The sequence below is a fragment of the Maniola hyperantus genome, chromosome 19 (genome assembly GCF_902806685.2).
Source record: "Maniola hyperantus chromosome 19, iAphHyp1.2, whole genome shotgun sequence".
Lineage (NCBI taxonomy): Eukaryota > Metazoa > Arthropoda > Insecta > Lepidoptera > Nymphalidae > Maniola > Maniola hyperantus.
The window spans coordinates 2,585,237-2,610,829 of NC_048554.1; the positions used below are offsets into that span (position 1 = coordinate 2,585,237).

At 37.6% G+C, this 25,593-nt stretch overlaps 1 protein-coding gene across 6 annotated transcripts in view; it reads right to left on the bottom strand.

Annotated features, from left to right (window-relative positions):
* aPKC (protein kinase C iota type) overlaps positions 1–25,593 on the bottom strand; it is a 269,251-nt gene that overhangs the window by 22,732 nt on the left and 220,926 nt on the right. Inside the window, exons 1-2 of one of the 6 annotated variants that reach the window (XM_034978791.2) lie at positions 12,625–12,725; positions 12,039–12,259 (exon numbers count right to left, since the gene is read on the bottom strand). The exons of 4 other annotated variants lie outside the window; for them this stretch is intronic. In XM_034978791.2, coding sequence (XP_034834682.1) covers positions 12,039–12,213 — 175 coding nt within the window. In that variant the 5' untranslated portion in view covers positions 12,214–12,259; positions 12,625–12,725. Of the gene's footprint in view, positions 1–12,038; positions 12,260–12,624; positions 12,726–15,832; positions 16,287–25,593 lie in introns of those variants that run through there. One more of the 6 variants, XM_034978792.2, reaches the window with a different exon arrangement.

The following is a 25,593-nucleotide window of genomic DNA, read 5'->3' on the forward strand; positions in this document are numbered from 1 at the left end:
ATATACGGGCGAAGTCCACAAAAGCTGGTTAAGAACCTCCTTTTTGGAAAAAAATAAAACGAAGCGTTAAAAATTTACATGCACCAATTTATTTAAGGTTTTGTTCGGAATGTTTTCATATTATTATGAAATTAACCACCCTTGTATTATTACAAGTGTGATTAATTTGGAGGGAAAACTAATGAAAAGTATAACAAAATAACTAAGTAAGCAATCTGTTTAATGCATTACAAACAAACAACAAAGTTTTATAAAAAGAAACTTTCATAAATAGCAGAAGTTTCTTTAAGGGCGATGGACTAAGAATTGTAGCTACACGAATAGTTGGTAACATGAACGGAATCGTTCTTTTTTATCCGACTAGGGGGTGTTTGTAAGTAATTTTTGTCTATAGGATAATCGGTTCCCTTAATTGCCTTTGTCCACTCATTAGATTTACTGATTTTTTCTACGTGCTCAAATCACAAATGAGGAGATCCGTAGGAGAACTAGAGTAACCGACATAGCTTATTGGGTTACAAAACTGAAGTGGCAATGGGTAGGGTACATAGTTCGAAAAACCGACAGACATTGGTTACATTGGGGTCCCAAGGTGCTGGAATGGCGAACTCGCATCGGGAGGCGCAGCGTTGGAAGATCCCCCACTAGGTGGACGGAGGACATCATGACGAGTCGCAGTTAGCCGCTGGATTTAGGCAGCGCAAGACCGTGGGTTGTGGAAGTCCCTACAAGAGTCCTATGTCCTTGTCCAGCAGTGGACCTCTATCGGTTGATGATGATAATGACTCATTGGATTAAAGTATATAAAAGAGGTGGCGTTGACTTCGTCGCGTTTCGCTCGAATTTCGCTTGAGATTTTTAAAATAATCATACTAATATTACAAATGCAAAAATGTTTCTGTCATATACATATTGTTTGATATACACATATACCGCACATATACTTGTACAAAGATGTACCTATAGTATAAACCGCTGGGTCTAAAACTTGATTTTCGTAAGTTTTCTGTTTAATGTAGGACCCCAGCAGAAATAAATTATAGAAATTACACTCAAGCGAAGCCGGGACGGGTCAGCTATTATTGTAAAGGAAGGCCGTCATTTGACAGGTATTCAAGCCTAGTAGCAGTTCTATAGTCAAAGCATTCTTTATTCATCAAATTCGGTCTATTTTCCTACAGTCCAAAAAAGCATTTCGGTCCATTCAAATCGGTAAACTCATTTGACTGTTACAAACTCTTTCTTTACTTGAATAAAAGTCTTATATTAAAAAATCTGTCAAAAATTACTTTGCTGCTAGAAAAAATATAACCTCTGTTAATTTAACATTTAAGATCGTACTGAAACGCAAAATCACTAAGGGCTCTTTTTTGGAGCCGCAGCGTATTGTGCGTCGTGTGATGCGTTTCGTCGCGTGTCGTACAACGCCATATAACAAGCAAACGCTTCTGCAAGAATGCTGTAATTCATACTATGTTCATACTTGGCCATATGTTTGAGTTAACAGCGCGACGCGACGCACCGCGTCTCCAGAAAAGAGCCCTTAGCAGTTATCAACTCTAGATAGGAACAAAAATTCTAATACTTTTAACGATTCCCGCCTTTTAACAAGTGCGCCTTGTCTGAAGGTTATATTCTTTATTCCCGAAATGAATAGCACTGGATTTGACGCCGCTTTTGTTCCCGTCTCTTTTATTTCTTTACGCGTTTTTATCTCGGACCAAGGACAGATGAAATAAACAAGGCTTTTCAGTGTATTACACAGGATCTAACGCCGTCGAAGTTTTTAAAATCATACTTAGTACCTAGTATTGAAGCTCACGAAATGTCAAATGTATTTAGGTATGTACATTTTAATGTAATTACAATTATTTACCATATAGTAACTTTATTTATTAAGTAGACGAATGGTGTGTTATAAGAAACTCTATTCTTTAAAAGAGCTCTCATCATCATCGACATCTAAATCAATCGCCAGCCCATTGCTGACCACGGGTCTCCTTCATCTAAGAATGAGAAGGGTTTAGGCTACTAAAAACCTTATAATCTTACTTCAAAAGAGACATATAAGAGTAGACTGCAAACCGAATAGTCGCTGGTTCAAATCCCACCCGTCGCACTATTGTCGTACCTACTCCTAGCACAAGCTTTACGCTTAATTGAAGGGGAAAGGGGAATATTAGCCAGCAATTAACTTGGTTAATATTCTGTTTGAAAAAAAAAGGGGACTGACGAGAAAAGTGAAAACTTAACTAGCTGTTAAAAAGTACTCCAACTACCGAAAGCAATTTAAGTTAAAGTTAATAAAATTTAAGCTTATTAAGTTTCGAACTAATTAAATTACCATGACCTAGAAATTTTTACCCATCACAAAATAGCCTAATGCACCTAATGGCCTAACGTCACAATGGCAATGGTGGCCGTGATAATGGAAATATCATTTTGCATTTGGCGCGTTTATGCAAATCGACTATAGATTAAAATTTTACTTTTGTTAAGAAAAATTGCCAGCGCGTGCGGCGTGCCAGGCCTTCCTCATTTATATAAAAGCTGAAAGTTTCTCTGCGGATTGTCCCCAACACTGGGAGCAACCTTTGTTTGGATTGGATCATGGTGGCTTTGAAAGATAACGGGTAATAAAGGTGTAAAAAATCTTACGTCAAAGTATAAAGTCTAACCCTAATAATATTATAAGTGTGAAAGTGTGGATGTTAGGATGTTGTCACGCAAAAACTACAGAATGGATTTGGCTGAAATTTGGAGATAGATTATACCCTTGATTAACACATAGGCTACTTTTTATCCCGAAAAATCAAAGAGTTCCCGCGGGATTCTGAAAAATGTAAAATCCACGCAACTAAGTCGCAGGCATCAGCTAGTTTTTTATATTTTCTTCAGAATAGCATTAGAAGTCACGTCATGCATTGCCATATCTCTTATACCGTTGAGTTATAGGCATCAGGTGTATTTAAGTAGTTAGTGATTATTTATATTAGACTATTATCGATTTCAAATTAGCCGGCGGTACAGTATAGAGCAAACTCATTGAGGGATAAGTGGCGATAATGTAATCGACTGGCTAATATCGGATATTATGCCATAATTTATATCTAACAATAATGATTGTTACTATCTAAATCTAAATACAATCATAAAACTTAAAAGCACACATGATATGCTGAAACGAAAAGCTCTAATGAAGTACTTACCTACTTTTTGTTTTAAGCTTGTCGAGGTTTGTGATAATATACACAGATCTATAGAGCTTACTTTGACTTGCTCAGACTTAAGAAAAAGTCATCGTCTAGTCTCGTTTTAACTCTAAAGCTACTCACGACATTGCGGTAGGCCCGTAGGGCCGATTTAGAGTGAAAAAGTGGGGAGGATCATAGATCACCTTCTAGATCGGCCGGCAGGAGCAGATATGCACCCTGTTTCTCCTATAGATTGTGGAGACCCATGTGTAAGGACCACCTTAGATTGCTCCCATCTAGCTGCCCCCTAAATCGGCCCTGCCGCAGTGTAGTGAGTAAAATGTTTAAGTAAACTCTGAGCAAAGTCAAAGTACCTAAAGCTCTATAGATATTAGGCTTCTTTAACTCTGTTTTAAATCTGAGCAAAGTCCAACTGCGCTCTATAGATTTCAGCCTCAGTTTTGAGCATCCTGAAATACGCATTGGGAGGTTCCCTTCTAGTGTCTTAACTTAGAACGTAGCTTTACACGGGAGCTATGCTCGTTCTAGTCTTGAAACTAACTCAATTTCAGTGTGGAACGCGAGATTGTGGGAACCGGAAATGAGGTGGTGTGAAGTCTCCCCTCCCTTTTTACCCCCGTGGGCGATAACACCGCACTTCCGGTTAACCTTTAAAAGTTACCGTTCTCTTATCATACCATGTGCGGACGTGTGTGTATTTTCAGACCATGGGAGTTAATTTTGATAAGGGTTTTAGTATTGTGGGTATTATAAAGGTGTGTCTAAACTAGAGTAACAAAACGCTATGCTAGTTGGTACAAAAGTTTTGGTGGTTATTATTTGTATGGTAGTTTTGTTTACAAACACAATCTAAGAAACCTCGTAATTATTAAAAAATATTGATTCAAAGAGGCCCGGGGAAATTTTTTTTTCGACTCTCGCTTTTCATGTTCAAATAGTATTTAGATTTTTTCTCTGTAGCAGCAGAAACAGGTTTTTACAACTGATATATCTCTGTGACAGACAGACAGACGATCTACATAAAGCTATAGGGTTTTCTTGTTTAATATAATACGCTATATAATAGATGATATAGTAAAGGATTCTTCTTTTAAATTTATGTAATTCATTTTTATTTTATTTTATATGGAACACATACAATACATAAATTTTACATATACTACGTCACTTCTATAAAAACACAGGCTGATAAATGTATCAAAAAACAATAAACATCCATTTCATTAAATAACTTAATTTTCTACCCCGGAGGTCCGATTTAACACAAATAACATCTGTCCCAGTTCAACAATAACTTCTAGCTACAATAAATTATAACGGATAACAGAGGAAAAACAAAATTACATTCTCGAAAATTAATCAAAGTAATGGAAACATATCCCATTTTCAGTAACGACGCACCCGTTTCGCTTTGGCCCACGAACTGTAAATCACACTTTAGTGGGTATGTAGTTGTTTTCGGGCAACTACTATATCCCTACTATACATAGTTCTGCTTATGTATGTTGTAATTAACGACAATAAATAACGATCATTAGAGTTTTGACGACCTTCCAGGCGGAGTGGTAAGAGCTGTTGTCTTATTAGTGAGAGGTCCCGGATTCGATTCCCGGCAGGGTTTTGGGATTTTATAATTTCTAAATTTGTGGTCTGGTCTGGTGGGTGGCTTGCCCGTCCGTGGCTAGTTACCACCCTACCGGCAAGTAGTAGGTAGTAGTCATTGCTTGATACTTAAAATATCAATTCACCATCAGAAATTCCCGAATCCCCACGGCTTAGGAGTTCAGTACCTTGCAGCATAAGCATTGAGGAGTAGGGATCCGAATTTCAATGGTGTAGTCTATGCTTGGCACCAACAATAATATTGCATCATCCGCAGTTCCTGAATCAGTATAGTTTAGGAGTGCTTTACCCAACATCATCAGGGTTGAAGAGTTGGGACTTGTAGTTCAAGAATAAAGTCGTTGCTTGGTACCTACAACATTAATTCACATATAAACACTTCCTGAATCTTGATAACTTAGGCGGCCATTAACCCTGCAGCATCAGGATTGAGGAGTTGGGTCCAGAAATTTAAATGGGACCACCACCACCATCCTCTGTTGATTAAAAAAAATTGTGCAAATCGGTCCAGAAACCTGGACAAAATCGATGTATATACATTTAAAAAAAAACGGGCCGAATTGAGAACCACCTCCTTTTTGAAAGTCGGTTAAAAAATTTCATTAAAAATTAAAATCGGTTGAACGGATGGGCCGTGAAAGCGGCCGGCTTTTTCAGCGTTAGATAGACAGACAGACATACACTTTTGCATTTATAATATTAGTATGGATATGGTAGTATGGATTAATAAATAATTTTCAGAAATTCGAGAGAAGCAATGGGCGGGCCAGTTAGTTCACAATACAAATATTAATTTAACACTGTTCCAATCGCAAAACTGCATTAGTGTAATATGATAATATCAAACAACGTAGCAAACCAATTTAAAACTATTTACTTTACCCGAGTGCGGTTTTAATTTGCAATAACCGTGTTCATTGTAATATAATAATTTCCAATAACATCGATTATTGTAATTCAATGCACATCCCGATAATTAATTTCATAACATAAAGCCTTCACGAGTAAGCTTACATTGTAAACATATCTATTATTGAATATTCAGTATAGATTTCTGTTAATTAATAGAATTTCAAAACTACTGCTACCGAACAAGCTACATTGTACTTACTCATATTAAAATATGATATTCAGCTTCGATCAATGATACTGTACCAAAGATTGATAAGTTTATCATTCATATTATATGGTGTATGAAATGCGTTCTCGCTGAGAGTAGAAGAGAAAGTTATCTCCGAATCAGACCCAAGTTCACTTTGGACATGACTTACCTATTTAACGTATTATATCATCTTCATGATCAACCCATCGCCGGCTCACTACAGAGCAAGGGTCTCAGAGCGAGAATTGTTTGGGCCATAGACTACCACGCTGGCCAAATGCGGATTGGCCAGCGTGACTTCACACACCTTTGAGAACATTATGGAGAACTCTCAGGCATGACGATTTTCTCACGACGTTTTCCTTCACTGTTAAAGCAATTGATATTTAATTACTTAAAACGCACATAACTCCGAAAAGTTAATAGAGGATCCCCTACCTCAGTTTAGGATCCGGACGTCCTAACCACTAGGCTACGTATCATATATTACCAGCTTATTCCCGCGACTTCGTCCGCGTGGACTACACAAATTTCAAACTCCTATATTACCCCCTTAGGGGTTGAATTTTTAAAAATCCTTTCTTAGCGGATGTCTACGTCATAATAACCTGAAATAAAATAAAAAATAATAAATATAAAATAAAATAAAAATAATCTGCATGCCAAATTCCAGTTTGATGCGTTGAGTAGTATGAGCTGTGCGTTGATAGATCAGTCAGTCAGCTTTTCATTTAATATAGATGTCTTATATTATAATATACTCTTATGTACATATAATCGGTCCCAATTTTAACAACTTTCAAAAGGACAAACACACTTTCGCATAATATAAATACGGATAAAGATGTAAAGAGTATGGCGACCGTAGAAGGTCACCATTATGACGTAGGAAGTGATATCGTAGAGCATCCGTAGCATTTCGTAGCTTATTACGTAGCACGCCGGCTTACTATATTAGTAGATGGAATCGGAATTATAGTATCTATTTTATATTGTAAAATATGCCTGCGACTTCAACATTAAGATTTTTCGGAAAAATTTCGAATTTGATTTAATAAAATAGCATAAAATGTAGCCTATATAGCCTACGGGATGCGAGCTTGGTATCTTTGTACTAGATAAAGTTAAACTCGGATGGGTCGTGAAAAGGTAACAGACAGACAGACATAGGTACAAACGTACCTATGTCTGTCTGTCTGCATTAATTTTTATTAGCAAGTACGGATAAACAAACACCTTATAAATACCGGTTATCGGATAGTCAGTTATTTTTTAATCACATTTTTAAAACGTCCAATCAGCGCCAGAATCAATTAAACGCGTAACTGAATGACAACTGTCGAGAGTTAATTAATAAGAGAGTCAATGAGGTACAGTATGCGGCCGAAAGTTATGTACATCGACCTTTAAATAAATAAATAAAAGTCTTTTTTATTCGAATAAACTTTTACAAGTACTTACGAATAGTCGGATGCATCTACCACTGGTTCGGAATGCCTTTCCTACCGAGAAGAACCAGCAAGAAACTCGGCGGTTGCTCTTTTCAAATATTTGATATAGGTTCAAGATTATGCCATGTATAAAATAGTATTTGCAGTCTTGTGCGTTGCCGGAACGAGCTGCAGGTCAAATCCACACTCTTTTATCATTTAGATAATCTTCAATTGTGTAATATGCCTTTTTCAGGAGCATATTTTTAATAGATTTTTTAAACTTGTGCAAACGTAAGTCCAAAATAGTTTGCGGGATTTTATTATAAAAGGTTTTATTCTAATATTTAGAAGGAGATAACAGATTTGTAGAGCTCTGTCTCTGTCGTTGAGACGGACAAAACGTCATATAGGTATGAGTGACAGCGACAACGCTCTACAAAGCCGAAATGTCATTCTAAAGGCCGATATACATTACTTTCGGCCGCGTACTGTACAGCCAGCCGTGTATACTTAGTTGACGAGACAATACTTTTGAATTTATAATATGGGTACTGATAGTCGAGAACCAGAGCTAGATAGAGATCTGAACAAAACCCAAAAATTTTTACCTTCAAAACGTGAAAATGCATCACTGCATCAGAGGTTACAATAAACAGAAATGAAAAGGTGGCCATTGCGAAGTTTTTAATATTTTAACAAAGTTATTACTTTTTACACTTTGCCTGACGCCGGTTCGGCGATTTAAAATTTTAATTCCGCGCTGTGATTTTTACGAAATGGAGTGCCTCGCCGATGCTACTGTTTATTGTGAACTTCACTCTTGCAATAATATTATTCTGGTTTTTCATCAAACATTTTTTATTCCATTTTGACTTAAAACCACCTATCCTATTTAATTGTAGGACTTGTCAGTCTCTTTGTTTTTAACTCCCAAAACCATTTTAATTTACAAAAAAAATGTTTATTTGTTTTTGCGTGTATCACGAAAACAGCACTGGACCGATTAAAGCAAATTTCGCGATTGACATTCAAAATTGGTACACAAGAAATGTCTTTCTGTTAAACCGCTGAACAAATATTGATGAGATAATCATCGACTTTCAGACATGTACGTAATAGTAGATTGTACAACAAGGGCATAAAACGTCGTCGTCGACGTTAATCTATTCTAAATCGATACTATACTATATCTATACTATAGATCTATTCTAGAAATTAATGTGGTGTCTGTGGTTTAATCCGTATAATTTTTACGGAAATCTGGCAAATCAGAGACACTAAAAACTCGCACACGGATAGGCAAAAATTCTATGCAAACGAAATTCCGCGTGAAAAATTTCATAAAGAAAAGAAACGACGGATAGTCTCTGAGAGTTTTTTAAATTAAGTTTATAAATCCTCACGTCCTCACAAATTAGAAAGTAACAGAAAAAGTTTTGTATTAAGTTGTTCCGGTGCTGGCGAGCTGCCACGGCAATCCAAGCGGTCACTGGACAACGTGGAATCCTTCCAGGGATTTGTTATTTAAATTTAAACCTATTATATTGCATTTCACCAAGACGAGTGGCTCATGCTTGTGTTTAAGTCGTATCGGTATAAGTCAAGTACACTAAATGTGTGCGTTTATGATTTGTGCGCGATTGGTTTGACATGCACGCACACTTACGCAATGCCCATGTAAACGACGTAACCACAAGTAAACTTAACTCGTCTTTATGATTTGCAGGAACTTTAACCGTCTTTCACTTGTTTGTCTTTATTTGTCGAATTTCGATAATCTCTGCCCCGCGAGGCGGAGAACCTACGTCCAGACTATGGCGAAATTAGATAAATAATAATAATCCATACATATAAAAATATTTGCTCTGATTGACTGATCTGTCAACGCACCCCCTAAATCGCTGGAGTTAGAAACTTGTTGACAATAGGTTCCTTGTATGTTGCGGGCGCCTACTAAGAAAGGATTTTGGGAATTTCTTCCCTCATGGGCTTCACTCTCGCTCTCCGCTCTGGGCTGGTTTCCGCACTTAAACCCTCATGGGCTTAAATGGGGGTTTAAATTTTGCATTGGAAGTTCGTCATTTTTCTAGTTAAATCTATGAAATTGAAGAAATTGGTATTTGGGCTCCCCCTCCCCACCATTGCCACTTCAGCTTTGCAACTCGTTGAGCTATTTCGCTTACTCCGGTTCTTCTATGGATCTCCTTCACCGGCGATGGAACAAACTATGCTTGGAATGTCTGCGTGGTCAAATCAGATTATACCTAGCTGAATATTAGGTAGGTTCAGATTTCCTTTTATAACATACTGTAGCCCAATTCAATATTAAAAATGATGTATATTTTGCGGGAATAAACATTGAAGCAAAGTGAAACAAGGACTAGACCTTGTTTTAGACAATCTGTTTCAAAACGGTATACAGTGATAAATCTGCACACTTTCGTGTACAAATTAGTTGAAACTGAAACTTTTTAAACTGAAAAGTAACAGAGTTTTGCTACTATATTTTCTGGGTTACAGTGTAATATATTGAGAGTCACTGTTGTAGTTTAAATCGTTTTAGTTAACTTTGGCAGCGCACTCGCCCATTTGGCTTGCATGCGTCGTTAACCCGCTGTGCCCACACATGTGGCAACTTGGATCCAATATTGGATATTGTTTTTGACCGGGTAGTAAAAGTAATAGGAATCTGCACCGTATTTTGACAGCTACAGTGTGACGATCGCGATCACTTCTGATAAGGCAAATACTCGCTTAAAGCCTGACCAGAAAAATAAAACACCTTGCCATATTGCGGTAAACCCGTGGAACTAATTTATACAAGACCATACTTAGTGACCATAGACCAAAATATACTAGTGGCGCCCCCAGAAGAAGTTTTTATATTTCTGGTCTGGCTTTATAAGTCCCGCAAATTGCTATTGCGCTGAAACCATGTCTAATTAACATCGAAATGACGACTTATACTATTAGCTACATCGCACTATTGTGACAAGAATACCATAAATTCAGCCAATCCAACTATTTTGATTGTAATAAATAATATCTAATGATTGACTTGCGATCGACGATTGCGGCGACTTGGATCCAATATTGGTTATTGGTTCTGTCTTCTGACGTAATTAGAAACTGATTTTTACAAAGCATTGCTTTGAAGCTGAAGGATGGTACTTAAGTTACATATTGAAGAACTATTATGCGGAAGCATTTGGGAGTCCGCCGCATTAACTCAAGAAATCTGCCGCCATTTGACTAATGACAGGGGCTGCCTCAGTAATAAGAAAATGAGATAGAGAGAGAGACTGTAGCTTAAATGATTTATTTTAGTTAATTTTGGCGGGACTACTCAACCATTTGACTTACACGTGTTGCATACTCAGAACAAGGACTGTTAGAAGTAGCCCTATTGTGACACTTACTGTTAGAGCGAGATAGCTAAATGCATTTAAGCTCTTGTTAGAACGTGACAAAATGATTTTCTTTTGTCCTTATCACCCTGGCCACTTTTTTTTGTTTGCTAAAATGTATTTGTACGTGAGAATTTGGCAAACAACGTGAAGTGTAGCCTTCTGAAATGACATTTCACAAGTAAGAAAATCTGCTTGAGCGAGAGGGACTGATGGGGCCACGCTAGTTGCAAATCTGGACATATCTGTGGTTGCATATAAATAAAAAAAAACAAAGCTGACTTTGTTGTTGTTATAACTTTGCAGCCTCACAACAGCAAAAGCTCTTCCCGAAGCTCATATTTCTATGGCCGATAAAAGTAAAACACTTGATATTTACAAATAAACCAGTATTTTTTCTGATCCATTTTCCCTCACACTATCCCATGTAAACAATAACACAATATTGTACGGAGTTCTCACGGACTATGATACACATTCTCAGTTGACCATGTTGATTTTAAATTTGAGTATTTTTGCAGTTTAATAAATATTTTAGTCTAAGTATATTCACTGTCTAAAATTGCGAAAACATAACATCGGCAAGCTGGTATTACAGGTACTGGCATTAGGTTGCTAAACGATGCATATGCATGCAAAAAGCTGTGATAGCCTAGTGGTTAGGACGTCCGCCTTCTAATCAAAAGACGGGGGTTCGATCGCGGGCCCACTCCTCTAACTTTTCGGAGTTATGTTTGTTTTACTTAGTTTTAGTAATTAAATATTACTTGCTTTAACGGTGAAGGAAAACATCGTGAGGAAACCTGCATGCCTTAGAGTTCTCCATAATGTTCTCAAAGGTGTGTGAAGCCTACCAATTCGCACATTGCCAGCGTGGTAGACTATGGCCAAACCCTTCTCACTCTGAAAGGAGACCCGTGCTCTGCAGTGAGCCGGTGATGGGTTGATCATGATGATGATATGCATGCATGTGGTTGACTTCTAGAAACGTTTCGTAAAGTGAAGAGAAAATTGCCTCCCTGCATCCTCGAAAGAGGAAAAATTAAACGGTTTGCAATCTCTTACCATGCCAGACGCGTAATCACATAAGCTAATACCAAAATCTTGTTATATGTACTAGTAGCTCGCACTTGCCAGTGGCATGCTTTTGGGCTAGCTACAGGAATGTAGCTTGCACTTGCGATCACTTGTCAACATCTGGCATGGTTTTGAGCTAGCTACAGGCATATGTACTGACACTGTAAGAACTTTTACTAACGTCTTCTGGCATATGTTGGCGCAGCAGTGACGACATCAAGAGGCGGGTAAGGCGAGCACAGATGATGCCCGGCTGCGAACCTCTCACACACACTAGCACTGCAGTACACTACTTGCCAAGCGCACTCGCGCAAGCACTCGCCCGCCTGACTCCACGACACCGACGGCACACGCATATCGATGTCGATTATCGATTAAAACAACTACACACAACACTAGACACTGATATGACCATTTGAATAAGTCACTTTTGACATTTCGTTTAATAATTATAACAAGTAAAATTTAACTCCTCGCGCGCCATTTTAACTTTATGTGTCAAATTTCATGTCATAATAAAACTTAGTTCGTATGGATGGGTTATTCCCGTTGAGTCATACCCCCGTGTGTAACACTGTGACACAAGGATCGCGCTCGGAAGCGCTTAAATGAGATTCCTACAACTAAAGAAAACTATAATATTTAATAGAAAATTGTCTTTCCATAGCTAATTCAATATTTAAGTCATTTTATTTCAAATCTTTAACATCGATATTAGCTTATTTTTTTTAAGAAACCGAACTGCACTACGAGGTATTTTTACTTACCATACTTTCCTGACAAGTCAAAAGTAACTTACTCAAACGGCTCTACACTAATTAACGCACTAAAGCACATCGCATACATGACACATTCCACAATTAAGCAAAACACGCTTGTACTCGACCGGATCGCGTAGCATTAACTGATTATAAAACTTATACAGATTAGATAAAACACCGGGCCCAATGGAATCGATTCAACAATGCGCGTGATTTCACTACATCGATATTTCTGTTATCGATAAGATTATTAAACTTGTGATACAAGTAGTTCATCTGTCGGGCGTCGCTGCTACAAATGGTTACTTTAGTGCTTAGTGAGCATGTGTATGCGGGCTGGAAGGACGTGTTATCATTTTAGTGATAAGAGATACCTGAACGATAACAGGTAGATATATGAGTTATCATACCCGTATCAATATTTGCGCAATGATATATTTTTGTACAGAATGACAATAACTTTGTGACATGCCAATAACAATAGTTTTAAGCATTCATAAAAGACAGGTACTCTACAAAGTTAACACAACAAACAAATTATAAATGCGAAAGTGTATCTGCCTGTCAGTCTGTTACCTTTTATGGTATATCCGCTTAGCAAAGAAGAAAATGGTAGGTACAGAGACAGACATAGGCTATTTTTTATTTCGTAAATACATGGTTCCCACAGGATTTTCAAAAAACCGACGCGACGAACTCGCGAGCATTATCTAATCCAACAAACAATGTATAACGCGTAAAATTTAACTCCTCACACGCCACTTTAATTTTATGTGTCAAATTTCATGTCAAAAGTAAAATTGTACTTTTTTAGTCCTTATTAATTTAAAACTGAACCGTACTTTTGACATGACTGTTGACCCATAGAGTCAAAAAGGAGTCATTGTACGGACTATACCTAACTTCTCGACTTAAGGCAGATTTTTCAATCTCCAAGTAAAACTTTAACACAAACATAATTATTTGTCTTTTTTGACAGATTTCCAATACAAAAACTGTAAAAAAGTATTAATTTATTTATTCACAAAATAAGCGATTATTATCTATATTTTGACAATCGAAAAATCAGCCCTTTTATTTTCTGTATGACAGATTGATTTTGTTCCGCTGATCACTTAAACATAAGCTTGCGGCAGTTTTCATATCTGCTGTTTGAATTCAGACGTTCCCTCTCTAATCAATCTACAATGTACTGTACCTATTCTATCGCAAAATATTTTCTAAACTAATGCTCGCGATTTCGTCCGCGTGGACTACGTAAATTTAAAACCCCTATTTCACCCCCTTAAATTTTCAAAAATCCAGATGTCTACGTCATAATAGCTATCTTCATGCCAAATTTCAGCCCGATCCGTCCAGTAGTTTGAGCTGTGCGTTGATAGATCAGTCAGTCACCTTTTCCTTTTATATATTTAGATACGAGATCTTACGTTGCTTGATTTTTTAAACTCACTCTACTATTGAAGCTAGGACGGAAAACACGGACATAAATCGTAGTTTTTTTTCATCTGACTTTTAAGATCAGTCGGGGAAAGGACTCGTGAAACCATCAATCCGTTAGTTGTCTTATCTGGGGATTACGGATTGTCGAGAAGTTTCAGAGCCCGAAATTTATCGCTAATAGTCGTTAATGGTTTCGAAACGAACTGAGCTACTGGCACTTTGTTTGAACTTTTCCCAATTAGCACTTAGTATGGCGTCATCAGTATCATACCTACCCGTATTATAAGTGCGAAAGTGTGTTGGTTTTTTCTTCAATCATGTCGCAACGGTGCAACGGATTGACGTGATTTTTTGTATGGGTATAGATAAAGACCTGGAGAGTGACTTACTTTTTATCCCGGAAAATCAAAGAGTTCTCATGGTATTTTTAAAAACCTAATTCCACGCGGACGTAGTCGCGGGCATCAGCTAGTTAAATTTAAACTTTTAATTCGATTAAAGTAAAATGACAGCTACATTGTGACGATCGTAATCACCTCTGATTTGCCGTCACTCACTATTGGCTAGAATGCATTGTTGCATCACAAATACCATAAATTTAGCCAATCACAATAATTGCGATTGTAATAATGATTGATGCAGGATTTCCGGTACCTATCGACCTAGAGCTTTCTAAGGCCCAGTTGCATGACAGGCGGTTAATGTTACGTTACAGTTGCCGTTAAAAGATGTCGGGTTTGTAGAGCATTGTCTATGTCGTTGAGACCAACAAAACGTCACATAGGTATGAGTGACAGAGACAACGCTCTAAAAAGCCGAAATCTCATTCTAAAGGTCGATGTACATTATTTTATGTCGCGTACGGTACTCATACACGTAGTTACAACATATAATTAACTTCTATATTTTGTTATTTATCTACAATATTGTATCTGATATAATCCCGTTCTTTATCTACCAAGCATGCATTGATAACAAGTCAACAAAACTTTATCTTTCAATTGATGATGATTTTTACCTACCTACCTACCTAGGTAGGTACCTATTTTCGGAAGAAAAAAAATATAGTCAGTGAGGACTGCCGACTAAAAACTCAAAAATAACAGTGTTTTTTGGGATTTATTTGTAGTATCAAAAAGTAAAATTTCACAATTCGTGCTTTTTCTACAGATTGACCGTCTGATAATTATATTATGTTCAGTATATAGAAATTTAAAAATAATAACAATCAGCGAAACAATTAGATTTAGACCTTGATCGCAATTTTTTGATAACCTTAATTAATGTATTGTAAAACGATAAAAATGTTGCGTACCTAATTCATATTATATTGCAAAGTATTTCTTACATAAATGGTACAAGTCTTCTTTATAGTGGCATTCCTTATTGCTGAGGGTCGGGACCCCTTGACCTTAAATACATAATGGTAGGAGTTCTCATGGGAGACTAATGCGGTGAGATTTTTCCGTATACAACTCAGGAGAACGAGATTTCGACACTTATATTTTACAATTATTATTATCAGACGTTAAAGATAAGAACCAGGACCTTTCGCTCAACGTACTTTCGAAGACACGGAGTTAACGAAAAAATTCGGACCTCCAAAGTCGATCACCCATCCAGTTCCCGACTTGGGTCACCGTTGTTTAACAATCGTAATCGATTGATATGCGTTGCAAAACTAGGCCACACGTCCCTCAATAGCAAATTACATTCCACATTAGGTACATAAAAGGTTTGGTAAAATAGGCTGTAAAGTTTGCATACTAACAGTTGTCATTCCGATCGAAATCGAAAGGCGATATTAGATCGCCGGGCACCGACGGAAACGGGTGGCTGGCCGCCGCATACAGGAACTCAGCCCAAAATCCTCTCATTTTCCACTCCCGATCACCCGTGCATCGATAATCCAATAACAGACATCTCGCACATCACTAAACCCAACTTCACGTCGAGTTAAACTGTCGCTATTTTAAAAACGGAACATGTATTTTTAATTCGTATTTTTAAATTTGGAATAAAGTTTTTCTCGTAATATTTCTCGCGTCTCGCCGGCCAGTGCTATTTACAAACAAAACGCGGGAAAGTTTTTAATGACGCAGATTAAATATACCAGCCAGTGTTGTAACCGTAACCGAAAAAGTTTGAGTGTAAAAAAGGTTTGACTTATTTGAATTTAAAAAATAAATATTTGTCTTTGGTGTGTTGCCGCGATAGCGTCGCGGGCGACTGCGCGATCCTTATCAAAGCGCCCGTTTGGTATCGCTGTGATAACGTTCAGCCATAACAATTAGTTGAAACAAATGATAATGTTTGCTCAGCGGGAATATGTTTCCGATTTATTGCACTTCAGTATATCAAAAAGTGCATAGAATTCATCATCATCATCATCATCATCATCATCATCAACAACCAATAGACGTCCACTGCTGGACATAGGTCTCATGTAGGGACTTCCACACGCCACGGTCTGGCGCCGCCTGGATCCAGCGGCTCCCTGCGACTCGTCTGATGTCGTCCGTCCACCTAGTGGGGGGTCTTCCAACGCTGCGTCTTCCGGTGCGAGGTCGCCATTCTAGCACCTTGGGACCCCAACGTCTATCGGTTGTACGAACTATGTGCCCTGCAGCCCATTGCCACTTCAGCTTCGCAACCCGTTGAGCTATGTCGGTTACTCTAGTTCTCCTACGGATCTCCTCATTTCTGATTTGATCAAGTAAAGAAACTCCAAGCATAGCTCTCTCCATCGCCCGCTGAGTGACTCTGAGCTTTCTTATGAGGCCCATAGTTAGCGACCATGTCTCGGATCCATATGTCATAGAATTCACATATAAATTTTACAATAACCGGTTGGGTAAGATAAGACAATTATGTTGCCCCGATCAATTGCTAATAGCAAAGGACGACGTTTATTATCTCCTGCAAACTTAAAACTTTAATCAAAACTTATTAATGTTACCAAAATTAGTTTCATATACCTACGGTCATCATATTGACATTTGGAGTATGGACGGGGTATTTCATATAGGTAGATTTTAACTAACACGTTTGATGTTAAAAAATTACAGTTGAATTTTTTTCGACAAGCTTTTTTATCATAAATTATTGTGTAATGACGTTATAAGTTAATAGTAAAACCTTTAAAGGAAAAGTTTATTTTAATCTTTTTAGCGAACTTAAATAAAAGCTTGTTTTTAAAAAAGCCTTTACTTTTTTTTCACTCACCCTTGGCATGCGTTCTCCTGGTAGATTTCTGGTCACAGAGTAATGCAAACACCTCCAAAAGACAGTCGTCGTTTTTCTTTTGCACCATTTTTGTACCATGACTCATTAGTCTGTATTTCTTTTATGTCTGTTACACCAATGGTCTGTGCCTGTGGTCTGTGCACATTCCAATAATACACGGTTTTAAAGAGAGTTACATAAAATGTCGGTCGGATCCACTGAAACTTACACTTTTGCACTATTTTACTTAAACTGGTTAAAAAGTTATGTACTAAGTAAAACTAAATTGTAATAATAATTTACACATTTTTAACCTCTAACTTTAACAAGCACCTCTAACTTTTCGGATTTAAGTGCGTGTTAAGCTCCACAATGTTCTCAAAGGTGTGTGAAGTCTCCCAATCCGCACTGGGAAAGCGTGGCAGCCTATGGCATAAACCCTTCTCAATGTAAGAGGAGACGCGTGCTCAGTAGTGAGCCGGCGATGGGTCGATCATAATGATGATGATGACAGCTTTTTTAAATAGAATGTTATAAAAAACGTAAAATTTTGCTCACTTTCTATAGAATATTGTTTTGTGTCTATCATGCATGGCATGATATTCTTTTTATCATTATATTTTGAAACCTACGTGTTTTTAGTAATGGCGTTTGCAATAATTTGTACCTATAATATGTTCAAAAAATAAAAGATTCTCTTTTCCATTTTAAATTAGAAAAATATCTAAAAACAAGTCCGTAATTGTGCCTTACTTGAAACAAATTGCAGAGTAACTGAAATATATTTTTCAATTACAGTGTAGCTTAAGTTGTCCGAGAGGCAGTCGTGTGTAATTTACACCACATTCGTTTGTCTGTGTACATTTTAGCAGCAGTACTAATGAAATTTTTTTAAAATTCAGATACAAGTTAGCCCTTGACTGCAATCTCAACTGGTGGTAAGTGATGATGCTAGACTGCATCATCACCTAGACGAAAGCGGGCTAACCTGGAAGAGGTATGGCAGTTTTTATTAAACCCCTGCCCCTTTGGTTTCTACACGGCATCGTACCGGAACGCTAAATGGCTTGGCAGCATGGCTTTGCAGGTAGCCGGTAGCTTACGATATTAAGTGTAAATGAAACGCGTATTCATACAATGTGACAACAGTATAAACAGCTGTTATAGCCTAGGTTAGGACCTCCGCCTTCTAATCGGAGGTCGGGGGTTCGATAACTTTTCGGAGTTATGTGCGTTTTAAGTATAGAATAGAATAGAATAGAATGTTTTTTTATTCATGTAAACTTTTTAAAAGTGCTTATGAATAGTCAGGTTTAATTTACCACTGGTTCGGAATGCCGTTCCTACCGAGAAGAACCAGCAAGAAACTCGGCGGTTGCTCTTTTTAATTTTTCAATTTACAATGTTATTATACCGTACTATACAAGCCATTGCAGCCCCGTGCATTGCTGGAGCCAGTCAAATCCAAGCTTTTTTAGCGTTTACATAGTCTGCGACTGTATAATATGCTTTTTTTAGGAGCATAAGTATATAAGTAATTAAATATCACATGCTTTAACGGTGAAGGAAAACATCGTGAGGAAACCTGCATGCCTGAGAGTTCTCCATAATGTTCTCAAAGGTGTGTGGAGTCTACCAATCCGCACATGGTCAGCGTGGTAGACTATGGCCTAAACCCTTATCACTCTGAGAGGAGACCCGTGCTCTGTAGTGAGCTGCCGATGGGTTGATGATATGTGTGGTTGTGGCTCGCCTGAAAAGACCATTCGTCTGAAAGTACAGGACTTACACTAACTTTAAGTTACAGTTCAAACAACATTAATCAACATTTTTTCTTGTCTCAGGGACTTTCAGACTTCAGAGACTACTTTGGAGCATTTATAAAGTTAAATATTTTGAGAGAAAGCCGTAAAGTGGAAGATTTTAGTTGCTTTTCTTGCTTATTTAGTTAATTAAATGGAGTTCATTATTCTAGAACATTTTTTACGACAAGGGACTTTTAGAGGTAGAGTTTTTAGGTAGGTATGAAACAAACGTGAATGGGAGATTTCAGGTAAGTAGTGTACGGTAAATCTATGGAACTATAAATTCGACAGCACACAGGTTTTCCTTCTTAGTTAAAACCAGTTATGTTTAATTTCTTAGAACGCACAACTCCGAAAGTTAGAGGGCTGTGCCTGAAATCAAATCCCGGACCCCAATGGAGCAGTTGCTCCATTGTGGGACTCAATTGCTCGATTGAAAAACCAATTTTTTGCATCTACGTAGTTAAACACCTGAGAGTGACGTAGGCTATTATTTATCCCGGAAAATCAAAGAGTTTTCACGCGATTTTCGAAAACCTAAATCCATGCGGACAAAGTCGTTGGCCATTGCCTATTTACTATGCCATAGTTTTACTTTTTCTGATTATCGTTAAATAAGCGTGGGTAGGTATTAGGTAATGGGTAACATAATCCTCTATACCAATATTATAAATGCGAAATTATGTCTGCCTGTCTGCTAGCTTTTCACAGCCACACAGTTTAACCGATTTTGGTGAAATTTGGTACAAAGCTAGCTTACGTCCCGGGGAAGGACTAGGCTACTTTTTATCCCGGAAAGTCAAAGAGTTTTTAAAAACCTAAATCCACACGGACATCCTCTAGTAAGAGATAAAAAATTCGTGATATTAAATACATTTTTGAAACTAAAATTACACGAAGAAACTAATAGGTATTATCAAGGTAAACTTAATAATAATATAAGCTACTAATTAGGTTATTACATTTAAACGTGTATTAGCAAAGCTCCCACACTGAATATCACAAGCTAATCAATTTAGTAGGTATCTACTATCTAGTCTTTACCCGGCGGGTATCGCTAGCTATACGGTAATATGCTACGTTAATGGGAGCCTTTTGATCGCGCTCAAAACAGGTCGGATGTGCTTAATTCAATTATACATTAATCTACAAACAGTATGCGTTTATGTGTACAAAATATGCTGTGTTAGTATCTACAGATTTTAGTCGTTTTTTAAAATTTTATTTATTATAGGAAAATCAACAGCGAAATATCAATAAGTTTCTTAGATGCTAATTACAGAAATATGACCATTTACAGATTTTCTCAAAAACATTAACAATTTGTGAGTGTGAGTTAAAATTATTTCACAGTTAGGATACAGAGGAAAAAAACAAAACAAGAAAAAAAACAAAAACAACAAAAAAACACCTTTAAGTAAGAAATAAATTTTACCTGCGACTTCGTCCGCGTGATATTATATACGAGTATTGAATTTGTAGGTTATAACTCTAGGCCCTACATTTATAACCTACAAATTAAGTATATCACGCGTATTTACTGATCCCCTAGAGTCTAGGGGATAATGTACAAGTAGAAGAATTTTCAGAATCGGGTCATTAGTTCCGGAGATTGGCTCCTACATACAAACTAACAAACTTTATCTAGAGTTGATAATATTAGTATGGATTTATTAAGAGTATCTTTAACTTATCAATGCACAGTTCAAACCACACGAGTATGGATGTGAACGCATGTGGTTCAAACTACTGGACGGATCGAGATGAAATTTGGTATGCAGATAAGCTATTATGACGTAGACATCCGCTAAGAACGGATTTTTGGAAATTCAACGCCTGTGGGGGTAACATAGGGGTTTGAAATTTGTTTAGTCCACGCGGACGAAGTCGCGGGCATAAGCTAGTCTAAATATATAAAAGGAAAAGGTGACTGACTGATCTATCAACGCACAGATCCAACTACTGGACGGATCGAACTGAAATTTGGCATGCAGATAGGTAGACAGTTATTATGACGTAGGCATCCGCTAAGAAAGGATTTTTGAAAATTCAACTTCTAAGGGTGTGAAATAGAGATTTCAAATTTGTGTAGTCCACGCGGACGAAGTCGCGAGCATAAGCTAGTAATTAATAAAATAGGTGTACATAATTTAAAACCTGATCCATTTTGATTCAACTCCATCAAGTTTTTACCTAATTACATTTATTTTATTGAAGAGATGGTCTGCGATAAGTAATTAAAAGTGAGTGTCAACGCGTTGAAATTTAATTTAAAAGTGAGTTTACATCTGAATAAATGAACACTTTTTTTAAATACTACGTTTTATGAACCATCAGTGACCCTTTTTAGGGTTCTGTACACTCGAAAGAAAAAACTCTCGTCTATCCGTCGGTCATAACCAATTTTCTCCGAATCTACTGAACCGATTAAGTTGAAATTTATCAGTATCCTTATTATTAATGCGAAAGTGTGTTTGTTTGTTGGACTATTGGTTCGTTAGTTTGTTGGTATGTTGGTTTGTCCTTCAATCACGTCGCAACGGAGCAACGGATCGACGTGATTTTTTGCATGGGTACAATTATTAAGACCTGGAGAGTGACATAGGCTACTTCTTATCAAAGAGTTCCCACGTGATTTTTAAAAACCTAATTCCACGCGAACAAAGTCACGTGTATCAGCTATCAAAATTATAGACAGGTAACGATGTAAAATAAAAATAAAATCCACTGACACCACTTTTACGCGCCAATATTTTCGTTTGCAAGTATTTAATTTACACACAAAAAAGTTCAAATCCCAAACCTATTAGTTTGGAAAACTGTACGAACACTTCACACGGCACTATATATCTATCACTTCATGTCTTTTTTAATCGACTTGCAAAAAGGAGGAGGTTCTTAATTCAGACCGTTTTTTCGTAAGTATATCTACTCCAGTCTTATCACAAGTCCAAATAAAAACAGCGGTCGATGCAATGCTGAAAACGCGAATGAGTAGCAAAATATCGATTTGGCACAATATGCCATATCGCTGCTCTACTTTCGTATCAAAACCTATCAAGGCTAAGAAAGTACCTACCCATTAGATAAAATGTCGATCGAATATATTATTAGGAATTATTTAATCGATTTTTTGGCACCACGTAGATTAGTCGCGTGTAAACTGTAAAGATCATTACAGTACCGAACTAACACCTTGGACGAATATTTATTTATTTTTTGGATAGGATACATAGTTGAACTAGCTTATGCTCGCGACTTCGTCCGCGTAGACTACGCAAATTTCAAATCCCTATTTCACACCCTCAGGGGTTGAATTTTTAAGAATCCTTGCTTAGAGGATGCCTACGTCATAATAGCTATCTGCATGCCAGATTTCAGACCAATCCCTCCAGTAGTTTCAGCTATGCATTGATAGATCAGATATCTATATAAATTCTATGTTCAGACAACAGATTTTTATTTATTTTTATGCATAATAGTTTTTGATAATATATCGTGCAAAATGTTGAAAAAATACGATTATAGTATATATATATATATACTATAATCGTATTTTTTACGGTAATAGTACGGTTTTTCTCAATAGAATTTGCTTTCAAATCTTATGTAACAAAAGCCATCCGAGCGAAACAGGGAGCTAGGGTGAGTCAGCTTATTATAAATATGTTGAAATAATTTACATGCGCAGCCCTATATCCAGGTCAATGACACCGAAATAAAGATAAACTCCCACTAACCTAATATTATGAATCTCTTACCTTGGACGCTAGGTATCAGTCAGTAGCTACGTATGTCTGATAAGTTGTTCATACTTACGTAACTTCGCCGGAAAGAGAAGACGCATCGATTCCTTACCTGAAATAAATGAAAAAAAAAATTAGAAGAGAACTTGGTCATAATGTAGCATGTTCATAAACAACTGAGTTTGTTGTGGGCTAAGTTGCCGGTTGAATTTGTTGAGCGCTCCTTCTCAGACCAGAGCGCGTTTGGAAGCCTCGTAGCTTTAGTTTTAAGTTTACTTAACTAATTAATTGTAATCATTACATGAACTATCTTAGTAATTCAATAATTCACTATCAAAAGGAAAGGCATTCCGAACCAGTGGTAGATGCATCCGACTATTCGAAAGTACTTGTAAAATTTTATTCGAATAAAAAAGATTTTTATTTTTATTTATTTTATTTTAAAATGATGGTACCTATTTTGAATTGCTTTGCCTTTGACTTCGAACTAATATTCTCTTTTCCCATTTAGGCTTTTTCCGAACCTCGATGATTATCGAGAAATGAGCTAAAAATATGTTTTTAAATATTTATATTCCAATACGAGTTAGCCCTTGATTGCGATCCCATCTGGTGGTAAGTGATGATGCAGTCTAAGATGGAAGCGGGCTACCTTGGAAAGGGTATGGCAGATTCATTTCAGTTCACAAGCAACAAGAAACAAGTTTAGTGTGTAGTTGGGATAGTTTTGTCGCGGGGCTAGGAGCGAGAGTGCGAGTTTGACGGGAGATGATTACTCGCATCGGTCGCCGAGACACATTTATTTCCTACGTAAGCTGTGCGAGTGTTTTGAAAAAAAATCTTTTTGTCCAAAAAAACGACGTAGCGACGTTTTGGATTCTCGAGTCAATTGAACATACCTATGTGAATATCGAAGATCCTTATTATATACTCGTAAGTTAGGTAGCTACACATCTTTGAAAATCATACCATACCAAGAAAATAAAATAGCACCTAAATAGCACCGAAACACTCCTATCTTCTTTTTTCGGTGCTATTTAGGTATTTTGTATCCCTTACATATCTCTGAAGGGCGTATGCAAATTACTCGCGTCCCAAAACGCTCGTGGATCTCGGCACGTCGACTGTAGCTCTAGTATTAAATAATTCACGAGCCTCGCAATTTTATAGCCTCATATGTTGCTGGGAAGTTGAAGAAATATGCGATCATCTGATCTCACAGCTTTTAAAACCATTTTTAGTGATCCATGTTTTCTTAAACTAAATAGGCATGAGCTAGACTGCAATCTCACCAAATCATGATCAACCCATCGCCGCGCCGCGCCGGTTCACTGCAGGGCACGGGTCTCCTTTCAGAGTACGAAGGGTTTGGCCATAGTCTACCACGCTGGCCATGTGCGGATTGGTAGACTTCACACACCTAACATTATGGACAACTCTCAGGCATGCAGGTTTCCTCACGATGTTTTCCTTCACCGTTAAAGCAAGTGATATTTAATTATTTAAAACACACATAACTCCGAAAAGTTAGAGGTGCCCGGGATCGAACCCCGATCTTCGATTCAGTCTATTCAAAAACTATTCAAGCCGATTATTGCCCCTCTCCGCTACGCTAAACCACTCTATTGAAAAATCATGAAAATCCTGGAGCGTGAGCTTAGAAGTTTTAAAATGGTTATCTAGTTCACTCTTACCTACCTTACCTTACCTCCCCATCTTACCTTATCCTAAGAATACGAAGCGAGATTTTTTTTTACAATACTTATTCCACGTAGTTAGAAAGTATTTGTTCAAATTATTTAATGATAATAGCATTCCTAGTTTACGAAGCCCTTCAATTAATTGAATTAAGGAGGCGAATCACTCGTGTGATCGCGTTTTCGAGAGGCCCAATCATTGGATGGTCCTATAGAGTTCATTGGGGATCAAACTTCAACTATTTGCCAATATTGCGAACCACTCTCAAGTAAATAAGCTGGGTTTAAACAGCAATTGATTTGTTACGAAAACGAGCACTGGATACTGGATACAATCATCAATTACTGCAATCACACGCATGATCATTTACGTGTGATTGCATCTGACAGGATCTGTCCCGGCTGTACTCACGTGTTTAGTCGACGTTAGCCCGACTAGTTTCTGATCAAAGAATTTGCAAGTACTACTACGTTCTGATTTTGTTTTGCATATTTTTATGTACTCTCTCTCGCTCTCAAGTAAATAAACTGGGTTTAAACAGCACCCCGTCCCCGACCCGATTGCCATCTCGACCTGTCATAAACTGTCTCTGTAGAATAAGATTCATCATCATCATCATCATCATCATCAGCCTGTGGACATCCACTGATGGACACAGGCCTTCCCTAAAGAGCGCCACCACACCCGGTCCTCAGCCTTCCTCATCCAGCCACTTCCCGCCAGCCTCTTTATATCGTCGGTCCATCGTGTTGGAGGGCGTCCCACACTACGCTTGCTTAAACGCGGTCCCCACTCAAGGACTTTCCGGCTCCAACGGCCATCGCCTCTACGACAGGCATGACCTGCCCACTGCCACTTCAGCTTGCTAATAGTTTGGGCTATGTCAGTGACCTTGATTCTCCTGCGGATCTCCTCATTTCTGATCTTGTCCCTCCAGGAAACTCCTAACATAGCCCTCTCCATAGCTCGCTGAGCGACTTTGAATTTGTGGACAAGGCCGTTTGTTAGTGTCCACGTTTCAGCACCATAGGTGAGGACGGGAAGAACACACTGGTTAA